The sequence below is a fragment of the Eptatretus burgeri genome, chromosome 8 (assembly GCF_056783735.1).
Source record: "Eptatretus burgeri isolate ZD-2024b chromosome 8, Ebu_testis_v1, whole genome shotgun sequence".
Lineage (NCBI taxonomy): Eukaryota > Metazoa > Chordata > Myxini > Myxiniformes > Myxinidae > Eptatretus > Eptatretus burgeri.
This window is the reverse complement of record NC_140968.1, coordinates 74,124,990-74,139,494: the sequence shown is the minus strand read 5'-3', so window position 1 is coordinate 74,139,494 and position 14,505 is coordinate 74,124,990. Positions and strand designations below refer to the sequence as shown.

The following is a 14,505-nucleotide window of genomic DNA, read 5'->3' as shown; positions in this document are numbered from 1 at the left end:
CCAACTCAGACCATATTTACAATTATGGATACAACGCAATAAAATAATTGTATAAGAAAGGCAATGAAAACAGCTTATTTTTAACAGCTGCCGGGGTAGCTCTCATTTCTTGACGCGCGACTGTGTCGCTAATGCAGTGCCCCTCTACTAGTACACACACTGGAACTCATTTCGCCGACCTCGGAAGGACTTGTCCGATTAATATCAAACCTTGAAAAGGCTCTGGTCCCTCAGGCTCTGGATTAATATCAAAACTCAGGTCCCGAGCAATATATCTGGCAAGTTTCAATTAGATCGGACCAGTGGTTGTCGAGAAACAGCGGTCACAGACACACACACACACACACACACACACACACACACACACACACACACACACACACACACACACACACACACACACACACACACACACACTGCTGGAATTATAGATAGACTAGTACGTGCCCGTAAAAAAAAATTGATAAATAAATATTCAAACCGTGAGCAACAAACAACAACCACACAGGCCGTTTCTTCGCTCTCGCGTGCCCGTACATGCGTGGCCTGGAAGTTTGCATACTATTCGCAGTTACGATTATTTGCAATTTAGTTTTAATACCCAAATATTCAATTATCGCCAACGTATTTTGTCTTTTCGCAATGTCATCGCAAGGAAAAACAAAAAGAGAAGAGAAGAGAGAGAAAAAATTACTTCCTGGTTCGGAGCACACCAGCTCACTCTGATGTTACCGAAATTTATGCACCGTCTAATATGAAAACGATCATAACTTGGGGCATTGTGTTTATCTATAAATGCGCATAAGAAATCGAGAAATTATTAGAATGCACGAAGTCATCACTCTCTGGAAGCCCGTACGTTGTAACCCATAATGGGGAACGCGGCTGAGCTTCCCTTCCCCATCGGCCACGCCCACGCAACAACGTGTCTTGTCATTGGCTTGGTAAATAAATGTCCATAACTTGGGAACCACTTGTCCGATTAATATCAAACCTTGAAAAGGCACATCCTCAGGTCCCCAGCAATATACCTGGCAAGTTCCAATTCGATCGGACCAGTGGTTGTCGAGAAACAGCGGTCACAGACACACACACACACACACACACACACACACACACACAGAGATTGCTGGAATTATAGATAGATGAGTTTTTGTGTAGGTCTCCACTCTACCAGCTTTTCACAGTGAGATGGTGAAATCTTTATCCATTCTTCTGGTGAAAATTGCTGTAGTTCTGCCAAGTTTGATGGGGATCGTCGATGGACTGCAATCTTCAAGCCTCGCCATAAATGTTCAATTGGGTTCAAGTCAGGACTTTGACTGGGCCACTCAAGAACATTTATTTTCTTCTCATTCAGCCACTTCAATGTGGTTTTCGCCTTGTGCTTCGGATCATTGTTCTGCTGAAATGAAAATCTCCTACCCAGTTTCAGATTCATGGCCGACTCAAGCAGGTTTTCATCGAGGATTCTCCTGTACTTTGTACTGTCCATTGTCCCTTCTATCCTGACAAGCTTGCCAGTCCCTGCTGATGAAAAGCAGCTCCATAACATGATTGTGCAACTGCAATGCATGACAGTAGGGATGGTGTTGACTGGGTGATGTGCAGTGTTCAGCTTGTGCCAGAGGTAACACTTTGAATTGAGACCAAAAAGTTCAATTTTTGTCTTGTCTGACCACTGGCGTTGCAAGGGGTGTGGACTTTGGAGTTGTTTGTGAAGATTCTATATATTAAGTTTGATTTGAAAGCATCATGAAATATGCTCAGGTGGCATCAACATGTGACAACTTTGGAGGGGGGTTTATACTTTTGCAGGGTACTGTAAATATATTATGCTGAATTATTTTCATTATAATAAAATGTATTTACTGTTTATAATATTGAAAAATAAAAAATATGACTGCGTGTCATGTTCTGAGAACATCCCGCATGTGTTTATTAATATTGTTTGTGTTACTCTCTGAGAAATACACCAATCTTGAGTGAGAATGTATATGCAACACAGGCAGAATGGGTCATGTGGCCTTTTCCTGTAATGTCCATTGTATTATATTTCCTTGCAGAAGATTGGAGCACTTGATGAAAAAAAAAAGTCTCAAGCACAACAGAGACACAAAGTTGGGCATTAAAAAACAAACAAACAAGATAGACATTCATGGTGCGACATTGCATCAAACATGTAAATTTCAAATAATTTAATGTCGCAGGAGAAGTTGCTCAGCTGTTCCCAATAAGGCTGCTCAATTTGTGTGCACCGCATGTCCCAACCACGTTGATTACGTCTTACTTCGTGTAACATTTGGAAACCTAAATCTTCGCTGATGTCACTCTTTTCAAGTGTTTGCTGTTGTGTAACTGTATATTTTTTTTGATCACTCAGCATAAAATGTTCGCAGCAGGAAAGATGTCTTGCAGATCCATCGGCAAACAAATAACAAGCAAAAGTTGTATCTTGCATAAAAAACACCACTCCATAATTCATAAAGAACAATCAGCGTCTTACTATGAAGGCCATTTAAACAATCTTTTCCCACCTCCTCACTTGTCTTTTACTGGTTTGGAAAAGGATCTTGTATGGATGCACAACGATGGGACGAGGATGCAAGGTGTACTTTTGCAGGACATGAGGAGACGAAGGACAGAAAAAAAACAGTAGAAGCGATTTGAACCTGGAATCACAATAACAGTGCACTCCCATATCAGCTTCAGATTGGTTTGTCCTGGATCAGTGGAATCGAAAACTCTCAAACCTATTAGAATGTACTGTGATGAGGCCGAAGCACATGTTCTTTCGCTTTCACATCTCAGGCAGGTTGGTGGTTGCTCTGTTTTTTACCGCTTCTTCTGCAATATTGCTCCCTTCGCACTCTGAGTCGTCTGCAGGATCCATGTGTCCTTCCACTTCCCCTCCTGATTAAATTTCCAAAATCTAGGCTGAGTGCACACATAAACTCTTTCCTTCCTCACTTCTCCCATCTGTGGAACCACCTTCCAGATGCTGTTCTGTCTCACTCTTCCCTCCAGGCCTTCAAGTAAGTAGTGTACCACCATCTCTTGTCATGCCTAATTCTGTCACATGATCATTATTACCCCCATTGATCTATCCTAAACCAATCATCTTATTTGCTAGCTTGAAGTATTTCCTCCTATCCTCCCTCTCCTCTTTTCCTGTTCGTTAATTTCCTTGACGTTTATCTCACCGTCAGATCTACCATGCTCTTCCATGAGCCTCACTCTCATAAAGAAAAAGGAAAAAAAAAACTAAGCTAAGTGCTCAGATGGGAAAATAAAGAGGGGGATCCAGATTCAAGAAAATCCATTGAAACATTACAAATAATAACGATGAGAGGACTATTATTACTGACAGATTGTGATACAAGGAGAACGAGAACGGCACTCGGTCGAGCACATGCCTCCACCAAGCTGAACGGTATACGTTTTGTATCCCACTGAAAGTCCGCATCTGGATTTGGATCTTCACCAAAATCGAGCCAATTAATCTTTGCCACACACCCAATCTGTCCAGAAAATTTTATCCAAATCCTTCCATAACTTTTTGAAATATGCACCCATCTATCGTTGTTGGCCCGATCACAGAAGAGTGGTCACTTTTAAAAATTTTAATATACATATCCAGATCTTCACCAACATGTCGAAATTTCATCGTGGTCACACACCCAAACTGTTCACCAAATTTCATCCAAATCCGTCTATAACGTTTTGAGATATGATGCTCGCAGACAGATAACGGGGTGAAACGTAACGTCCGTTCAGCTTCGGTGGCGGAGGTAATACATTTTTCAAGCAGGTTGTTTTAACTTTCCAGCCCAAAACAGTTTGCAAAGAATGTAACCTGGTTGTTATTGGATTTCACGGAATTAATACAGATGAGGCAGTTTGTTATACTTGGAACTTACTTTACAATCCCTTCGCATATTTCGAGATCATTTGCAAGGGCTTAAAAATAAGTGCTCCAATGTGCATGCGAGTCCGTGCGCGCGCACACACACACACACCACACACACACACACACACACACACACACACACACACACACACACACACACACACACACACACACACACACACACACACACTTGAGCATAGTTTGTCAGTTTTGAGATGTTCCTGGAGAATGTTTCTCCCTGTGATTTGAGAGAATCCGCAAAGAGGCAAATCTGCACGTCTTGCATGAAGTGCATTATCCGAATGGATACTCTAAACTCTCAAAGATGTCCTAAATCAAGTAATCACCCACTCCAGGAGTGAAAGGAATCAGAGTTTATTAATAACTCAATTTGCAGCAAGCTTGCTTGCTTGCTTCGTGAAATATGGCAAATTGCATGTCTGAATCCCCACTTGGGTTAGAACCACATTGTAAACCATATAATTGTTAATGTCGAGCCAACACGGGGCACAGCCTCTCGGTGCACTTCATTCTAAAGCTGAATCATTAAGCTGGCTAACCATCTTATTTGTGCTTGCAATACTAACCTCGAAGCTGTCTAGCCAGGGTTCGAATCTCGACCAGCTGTTAACTTCCCAATTTGCCACCATTGCTGTTTGCGCAGCAGCTTCTGCAGTATAAAGAAATCGATCAGGTAGTTCACATGACTTAGGTTAACGGCCTTCTTCGGATAACAAGGGCAACCTCGACTCGCATTACGTAGAACATCAAATGGCATCTTTAAAAAGAGAAGTCCATGCGTACTGGTGGTTTAAATTTAAAACTCTCCGCATAAGGAAACGTTATTCCCTGTAGTCATTACTTAAGGTGGGACCTTGTACATTTTGTTCCATGAATGATAATAATAGGGGATAATGATGCAACAGACACACGTGCATGGCTGAAAATGTTCTCGAAAAAAGATTCTCTCTCGATCCAGTTCAAGCACTCAGACCAACAGGCTATTTAGACCAATGTGTAAACTCCTCGGGGTCAGATCTGTGGTTTCATTTGACATTCAGCATTCATAAATGTCCATGGGACTGCTAAGGCAGCTATAGAATAGCGAACGTTTGAACAAAGCAAGGTAGTTACACTCTGTGTCCAATAAATCCTTTCTATAATTCACAGATCGGTGCTTGTTTGCTTGTGCGTTTGTTTTTTTGTCGGGCTACTCCTCCTACAGTTCTGCACTGATTACATCCAGACTTGCTGCATAGGATCAGCATGACCCCAATTAATGTATAGGGGTAATTTTGTCTTTGCCGGTGGTCTTTGGGGGAACGGAAATTCTCTATGTACAAGTCTCCATCATTTACAGTCCAGCATTCCTGTCTCCAGGTGTTCTGGTGCTGTGAGGTGTTTTGTATCTCAAACAGCAGGTATGTTTTTGCTTCATGCACGTAACCCGGGTTATTACCTCCACTACCGAAGGTGGATGGAGGTTATGTTTTCACCCCTGTCTGTCGTCTGTCTGTTTGTGAACAAAATATCTCAAAAAGTTGTGGATGGATTCGGACAAATCTTGGTGGATCAGTTGGTAGGTGACAAGAACAAGCAGATTAAATTTTAGTTCAAGTCCGAATCCAGATCCGGCCGTTCAGTGGGATACAAAATGTAAACTAATCAGCCTGGTGGAGGTATGCGCTCCACCAAGTGGCCGTTCTCGTTTATTTATTTATTTATTTTTTGACTGGTTGAAGTAGCCGTTAGCTGCCTAAACACCACCCCAATCAAGGTATTTGTCAGAAGAATGTGTTGCATGCTTGGAACAAGATCGCCTGTAGGGTGGATACTCTGTTTGCATAGACAATTTGGAATACTGCTGGGGTACTGACCCAAAAGACATGGTTTTGAAAAATATTCCAAGAGGTTTTAACTCTCACAAGTGAGTTCAAGCACACAAACAGGACAGCTGGCTTAATGTCACTTTTGAAGGATGATGTGCTCAACAACACAATGTCTGCTGCTGGCATTGCATCAGACGGTTGGAAGATTTGTTGTGATTGCAGTGCCGGCAACACTGCTATGACGATGGAGTGGTCATGCTGTCCTCAAATTTGAAAATAATGGATAAAACATGAGGATAATGATGGTCTGAGGGGTAGGCTTAAAAGTGTCCCGAGAGTGCGGACATCGAGCACTAAAGCCAAGCAAGTGAGTCGTGTTTTACCCAATTTACCCTATTTGCAGGTTATATAATGGAACCAGTCCATGAATGTGATGGCAAAAGCCAAATTTTTACAATTAATCCGGTGAAAAATTGGAATCCAATGTGAGTAATCAAGGATTGGTACCACTGTGACCGACCTGGGGGCCGCATTACATGCCTGCAGCGAAGAGATTTCCGCATTAAGCCGGAGAGGACGGAAGTCCAATGCTCATTTTGTGACTCTCATTCGATGGATTTAGATCTTCAGTGTTTGGTGTTAATGAGGCAATGAGTGTTGGATATTTGATGAAGATCTTTGGAGATGATGTAGACACGGGATCCGGTTACGTCAGAGTCCATAACAACGCCGAAGGAAAAGGTTGAGATGTTCACTCCGGTGGCAAATAAGTTGAGAGCAGATTAGGATCAAGAAACCAGAGTGTGTTCAGTTTTGAGCTTTTAGGTGGTTTGATGTTCTCTACGATTTCATTTCATACCTATCGGAAGAGAGTTTCTGAAGGAGCAGCTAGAGTGCTAGACCATCAAGAGTTAATGACAGGTACAACTGGGATGCAACGGTTGTGGAATATGTTGCGAAGTGGAACAACATAAGAAGGAAAGAAAAGAACCTTATGCTGAGCACCAACAGACGTAGGGAATTGTTTGGAGACAGAATCCACCGAGCGACATGGTGTGCATACACGATGAGAGGTAGGATGCGAACCAAGTGAGGATGGAGCCAGTAATGTGCGATTGAGTAGGGAGGAGGTTTCTGATGGGTGCATGTATCGCAAAACGGCCGATGGAATCCGTGATATCGGGGTTTGGGTGAATAGAATTTTTCATTCAAAACATTTGTGTACTCGGAGCATATTTATAATGGACTGAAAGTGTCCAATTTATGATAAATTGTACCTCGGTTTGGATTAAAACAGCTGCCATCATCAATGTCCTGCACTTTCAACAGATTGTCAGTGCGATATCTCCATGGGTTTTAAACTGTGAATCCATTAAAATCAAAAGAAAATACAAACAAATAAAATCTCGTTCATGGAAATGAATTGACCAACATACATGAGATGCAGTGCAGCTGAAAGAGTGCAAACATGGAAGCAACACCTGAGATATATTTCGTGCTTTCAGAAAAAGTAGATGTTCCCGTGACGTCTTTCACCGGGCGTGAAGAGAAATTGATATTCCTCGCACAGACATGCACAGCTCACCACAACCTTTTGTACTTAAACACACACACGCATGCAAACACACAAGGGAAACACACAAACCCACGTATACACACAGATACATGTACACACAGACACATGGGTACACATACATATACACACAGACACATATAGATACAGATACACACAGACACCTGGACGCACGTACACACATACACACAAACATGCGGACACACGTGCACATACACACTTTTCCCCTAAAAGGCTGTTCATCACAACAATTATAATCATTTATCGAACAGTAATGACGATATTCCAATCGCATTGCATTACCATTTGAAGTATGATGTCACAGTACTAATTCTACATCAACTGGTTCTTAACTTTATTTGAATCGTAAACCGAAAAATAGTTAAGATGCCAAAATTAAAACCTCAATCATTTGTTAGTGATTGACCAATTGTCCAACTGTCTGCATCATCAGCTGGGCTTTGCTCTTTCTTCATTGAGGTTTCAACCCTTTCTGCCCAGAACCTCTCCAAATGGTGGGTCCACAACCACAGCAGTGTGTCCATATCAGTATGCCCATGACCTCAGTACGATATAGGAATTTCATTTTCTGAAAATTCGCATTCACGTATCGGAATGGATTCAACCCTCACCCTTCTCCCACATACACACTTACTGCCCACCATTAACCTCCACACTGATATGCACGACCACCTGCTTTTCTGCATTCGTGCCTTGCTCAGACAGATTTAAAAATATATATATATATATATTTTCATTAAGTTTTTTTATAACAATTAGTTCAGACATTTGGAAAGTTCTGTTTTGCAAACGCAATTCCTGAATCAGTTCAAAAAGCTACTCTTCCCTCAAGCGCTTCAAGTTGCTCGTATATCACCATGTCAGGTCATCCTCCATACACCCTCACAATCTTTTCTACCCCCATTAACCCTCCTCTAATCCACCCCTCTAACTGGTAGATCAGTACGTTTCCTTCCCCCATGTCTTCTCCTGTTCATTCATTCCGTTGCTTCTTTCCTCACTTCCCCATTGAATTTGTATGATAAGAGCTAACATATATATATATATATATATATATATATATATATATATATATATATATATATATATATATATATATATATATATTGCTCAATATGATAAATGATATACAAAATGAACCAGACAGGGAGAGATGATCTCACCAAAATTGTTCAATGCATGTCCAGAAGTATTCGAACAGTTAAATTTGGAAAAACAAAGGAATAAATGTCATTGATGAAAGACTAGACCACCTACAAATCACAGATGACGAGTTTTTTAATTTTAAAAATGTGAAGAACTGAAAATCACGATGGGAGAGCTCAATTTTGAAAGTCAACAGATTGAACGAAAATGAAAGTGACAAAGACAGAATTAATGTCGTTGTTTTGTATGCAGCCTGCGGCTGCTGGTTGCATCGTTTTCTGGGAGCACGGCTGTGCAGCTGATGCAGTGGCTCTGTTACCAGTAAGCTGTTCTCATTTTGCTGACCTTGGAAGGATGACAAGCTCAGTCAACACACCTGGTGTCGTTTCAACAGAAAGGCGGGGCCTCAATCTCAAGATGCTTAGATCTCAAGCCGGCCACCTTTACCGTTAAGCCAACACCAGGCTTAGAATGAATGTTCAATTGCTGTGCAAAAAAATAGAACAGCAATCAAAATAATCATTGAAAAACTGTCAAAAGCAGAAATTACATTTACTCATACAAATAGAAATACATATTAATCTTTTGTTTTTTTTATTAAATTGAGAGACGTACTCGAGTCGAACATGGTCTCCAACAAGGAAGATGGGAGAGAAAAAAAAATTGATGACCAAGCAAAGAGCCATGTAAAGAGGTTTTCTTGACATAACCAAAAGGGACAACAAGAGAAAGGAATGGATCAGATGGCAAAACAAATTCTATGACATTCCGGTCCCAAACAAAAAACTCAAGTAGGACTGGGCTGGATATGTAGCAAGATGAACCAGCCATCCGGCGGACAACAAGAATTACAAAATGGCATCCTCGAGAAGGCCCTGGAAGAATGAGACGTAGACCAAAGATAAGACAGATGAAGATGAAAAATCTACAAGAGTACAATCGCCTCTAATTGCATGGAATATCATAGAATGGACGATGTTGAGGGTGGCCTTCACGCAACGGATTACTAAATAGGCCCGTCAAGTCAATATAAATAAAGTACTACACATACCAGTGCACTCACTTTAGCACAGTATTTTAGATGAAGTGTGATAAAAAAAAATTGCAAAATAATTAAGAGAAATAAATAAATAAATAAACACATGGAAATTTTAAGAATTTAATTTTTTTGGGGTAATTTTCCTCTCGAGTGATTTTAAAACGATCTGTGTAAAAGGAAGCATGGTGTACCACAATATGAAACAGGGCCTGGCTCTTTATCTTCGTGTTCATGGAAATATCTATTTATCGTTATGCTTCGTGCTTATCTGAAGAACCCTTGGTTTTGTTATTTATTCTCCAGACATAAAACATCACAGGGTGTACAAGTAAGAATCATGTGTTGAATTAGAAATCAAATGAAATAATATCAGAACAAACCAATTTTATCTTCTTTGTTCATGTGTAGCACAAGGCTGCTGGGTAGCATCATTGGCTGAGGGTACAGCTGTGCCGCTGATGCAACGCCCTCTGCTGGTTGTGACAGGAATTTGTAATTTGTTGAGGGTGCCAAAGATACAGGAGCTCACATACTCTTCACAAAGAGGGCACTGGGATTTTTACCATCCACCAACAAATGCGGCAAACAGGACACCGGTTTAACATCCTTCTGAGGGACAACACACGTTGATGAATCACCAGGATGACAGTTTATAGCTGGGTCTGGATTCAAATTCAGACCAGTAGCTCAAAGGTATTCTCTGCACCATCCTTTTAAACTGGATGATGATGATGATGATGATGATGATGATGATGATGATGATGATGATGATGATGACAATAAAAACAATGGGGAAACGTTGCTTGTGCAAGCTTATCAGAACCAATCCCAAAACAAAAGGTTACAGCAAACCGATTTGCTCTTGAAAATCTTTACACATTATTGGCCAACACAAGATAGGTGGTCACATGATCACCAACCATGTAACACAGGTTTTACTGTAACACCATTTCTCTCCCCCTCCCTCCCCCCACCTTGGTATGATGCTTGCGGTGACACGCACACGAACATGTTGCTCCAAGCCTGGAGGTGTTATTATATGAGAGTGTGAGGAGTGAAAAACAGACGAAGACAAATCACTGCTCAAGTTGACATTCTTTGCATTGACAGTTAAAGGACAATCAGATTGCTCGGTCAACCCGCCGCTATAGCTCCTCCTGGTCCCAGGCAGTGAGGCATTTATGAAAACGTCTTTTCCTTCAAGACATCATCATTAAAAACACACCGAATCCAATCCAGGTTCCTCCTGACGATTCTGTCTTTGCTCTTTGTTTATTTGGATTCTTTCTGATGACTCCGATGCAGTGGTCGGTCTTTCATTCGATTACAATTGGATGTTCAGGCTACATTTTGGAATAACAAATAAGAGCTACAAAGTTTCCTTTTTGAAATTACCCCCTTTTTCCCCCTAAAAAAAACTTGCTTTATCATAAAAAGAGTTCTTTAACCTTAGTTCCTTTTCAAAGTCATATTCGCTGATGGTCTCGATGAAATAAACATGTTATAATAGCTAAGTGCCAGCAACTCATCTCGATCAATAACCTGTAATATATTTTAAAAGGGCAGAAAAACACACAAGCTTTTAATAAGTCGTGCAGAGAATTGTCTTACTGGAATCGTTTCGAAGACGACAATGGTGTTGCCATAAAATCAGCTAATTGGTTCACCAATGGTCTTCAGGAAGGTGGAAATCTGCCTCCTCCATGTGGTCTCACCAACAAGAGGCAGAAATATCATTAACACCATTCGATGACTGGGTTGTCATCCAAAACCCAGATGGCTAATTAATGATCTTCAGGAAGGTGGTAATCTGTTTATGTCCACCCGGTCTCACCTCCAGGTGGCACCAATCTACACTTTGTGGTTGACTTGTTAGTACTTTGACGGCAATTTGAGATGTGGACTAAAACCCCTGTTAAACAATGCTACTCACACCACATTGTGAAAGGAGAAGAAAAGAAAAAAAAAACATTAAAAAAAACAATTTTTCACATTCCCTTAGAACCACAAACAACAGGTTCTGCCACCACTCTCCAAAAGGCTACTTCTCACCCATCCACCAATCAAGAGCTGCAGTAGGAGCGACAATGAATCACCTGGGGTCTGCGGTTCCAATTGAGTCTGTAAACCCTTTGTCCTTTTAAGAAAAGCATTCCTTATTGATTGTACAAGATCATTGTCTGAGTGATAAAAGCTGTGAAGAATACATCAGTTTTGCATTTAGATTGCACTGCCACCCATAATTGTAGTGTCGTCTCCACCTCAATGAGGTCACGTGCAATTTATCTGAATTTTCGGTCTTTTCTACCACTTGATTTCATTAACATCTAAGCATATTCATGTGATGTCCTTTTTGTTCAATGATCGACAACAAAACAATAGAAAAATAATTGAAAAAGAAGAAGAAATACAGTGCACATCAATGTATTATCAATGTGGGAAATCGAAATGGGATACTTATCCCGAAATTTCCCGTATTTAAATCTCCTCTGCTTTTCTCAATGGATCTCATGATGATTCTCATCATATTCTCATCGAATCCATTAAAAATATAACGTGAAAAATGCAAAGGACATTTGTTGATGGGTTTTGATGGTGTGAAGCATTTGGGATGTGTGTCGAAAGCAAATAGTGCGGGAAGCATTGTGGGTTCCTTTTGTAGCAACATTCCCGAGGCAAAAATTCTCTGCAGGTTTAGAAACAGGGCACCCAACGAGATTAATCCTTGAGTCTTATTGAAGCATCGGGATGGCATGCGGTTTGCAAGGGAGGATCCATAAAGCAGAAGCCGAGGTTGGAGCCCGGTCCAAACCTGCTCCTTGCCACGACTGGCCCGGCGCGTGACCCAGTTCAACCCGACCGGTGGCTTAGCCCGTGCAAAGCTGCGCAAAGTTGCAGTTGCAAGATCCCAGACATCTTAAACAGAAAATTGCAATGAAAACAACATGCAAAACAGATTGTAACGAGTCGCTTGCAGGTTGATCACCGAACCAATCCACCCTTCAATCCCTACCACCCACCGATGCACATCAGACGTGAAGGCTCGGGGCTCAAGGCAGAGCTTTTCACGAGATACGCTCCGGCGCATTACAAGTGTAAGGATTCCGTGTGGCTCCCCATGATTCTAGCCCATTGGGAAACGACGGCTAAACGACCATGGTTGTGCTGAGCCATTTCAGCTACATTCATGATGGCGTTCAAGACTGGCCAAGCTGCTCTAAATGATGAATTTCACAACCCGATTTTTCAGAGCCTGCTCCTTTTTTCTCACACCAATTGCCAGTGCACGTGTAACGCCCTTTGCTTTATCTACCTTCCGAATCGCAACCGGTCTCAACATCAAGGTCCTTTCACATTTCCCATAATGCATCATTGATGTCTCAATGCATCATCTTTCTCTTCCCTTACTCAGAAATGCTTCCTGGTAATGTGCACATCGATCCGCTGTATATGCTTAGGCATGCAAATGCATCTATTTCTTGCATTATGAATCATCTTGAGAATACACTGGCAAGGGTACCCAGCGTTGCCTGGTCGGTGCTGTTATAATCCTGTTGAGATTTTGAAGAAATTAAAAAAAAAATTGATTGATATTTTTGTGGGGGGTAAAACACTTCCCTACACCCACTAAGGAATGGGGTTGGGGAATCATTTACTATTACCTTTCATGTTGCTACAAATGTTTAGGCAATAAAGAGAGATTCAAAAAACAAATCCCCCCCCCCCCAGTTTTTAAAAATTGGCAAAAATATATTTTTCGCTTCAAACACTCCCGGCTCTTAGTGATGAACCTCTGAAAGTTTGACGAAGATCCTTTGGGACATCTCTGACAAAAATGGTGACACACAAAAAAAACAAACGGCTTTCTTACCGTACAGACATGAAAAAGGAAGAATTCTTCACATTTTTACCCCAGATTTCCCCCGAAGCATTTCCCATATATTACCCTTTGCTATTTCCCCCTCGCTGGTATCTTGTCCTAACCTCCTTTATCTATTCTACTCTTTCCCCCCCCCACCCCCCACCGGTATGAAGTCTCAACCTCCTTTATCTGTTCTCCCATGTCCACCACAATTCCTCCTTCCCCCTTATATTTCTCTTGACACCTTTTCCTTGAAGAATCCCTCAACCCCCAGCCCACTCCAGACATCTTATGTAAACGACCTCTTATGTCCTTTATCAACAATCATTTCAGAACCACTTACTCATCCACTCTACCCCAGAAAGCAATGGTTGCTCCTTACTTGAACGACTCGCTCTGCTCCGGCTCAGCAGCTTGTGCACCATGACCGTGTCCTCACTCTTCACAGCCTGTAAGAGCTCCTGTTCTTTCCCCATTGTGCTCCACTTCTCTTGCTCAGACTCACTCTCAGCTCCTTATTCTTGTTCTTGTTCTTCTTCTTCAACAGAACCAGGGCCTTAGGCATCAGTGCCAAAGCCACTTTTCAGGTCCAAGTCTGTCCTGTTCATCTGTGACTTGGAGAAGAGCAACGTCATCTGGGGGAGAGATGTACAAGAGGGATCGAGATGAAGAGGACTTCTGGAAGAAAAAAAAAACCCAGAACAATCAATCATTGTGTCACTCTTCATTTCCTTTTATTTATTAATAGAGTCTTTTTCTCTTCCTATTGTCCATATTCTTTCACACTCTTCCATTCCCATTCCTCTATTTAAGGAAGCCTCCCTATAATTCGTCCATCTTTATCCCACAGCCACCTATAAATCACAAACAGCGCCCAGGTGCTCCCCAGTTGCTCCCCAGGTGCTCCCTAGGTGCTCCCCAGTTGCTCCCAAGGTGCTCCCAGGTGCTCCCAGTTGCTCCCCAGGTGCTCCCCAGTTGCTCTCTAGGTGCTCCCAGGTGCTCCCCAGGTGCTCCCAGTTGCTCCCCAGGTGCTCCCAGGTGCTCCCCAGTTGCTCCCGAGGTGCTCTCCAGGTGCTCCCGAGGTGCTCTCCAGGTGCTCCCCAGGTGCTCCCCAGTTGCTCCCTA

At 41.9% G+C, this 14,505-nt stretch overlaps 1 protein-coding gene across 3 annotated transcripts in view; it reads right to left on the bottom strand.

The window, feature by feature from the left end:
• Positions 1 to 14,505, bottom strand: part of LOC147022052 (caskin-1-like) — a 268,997-nt gene that overhangs the window by 253,436 nt on the left and 1,056 nt on the right. For all 3 annotated transcript variants that reach the window (XM_085892623.1, XM_085892626.1, XM_085892624.1), the window contains one exon: positions 13,763 to 14,015. In XM_085892623.1, coding sequence (XP_085748749.1) covers positions 13,763 to 13,856 — 94 coding nt within the window. In that variant the 5' untranslated portion in view covers positions 13,857 to 14,015. The remainder of the gene's footprint in view (positions 1 to 13,762; positions 14,016 to 14,505) is intronic.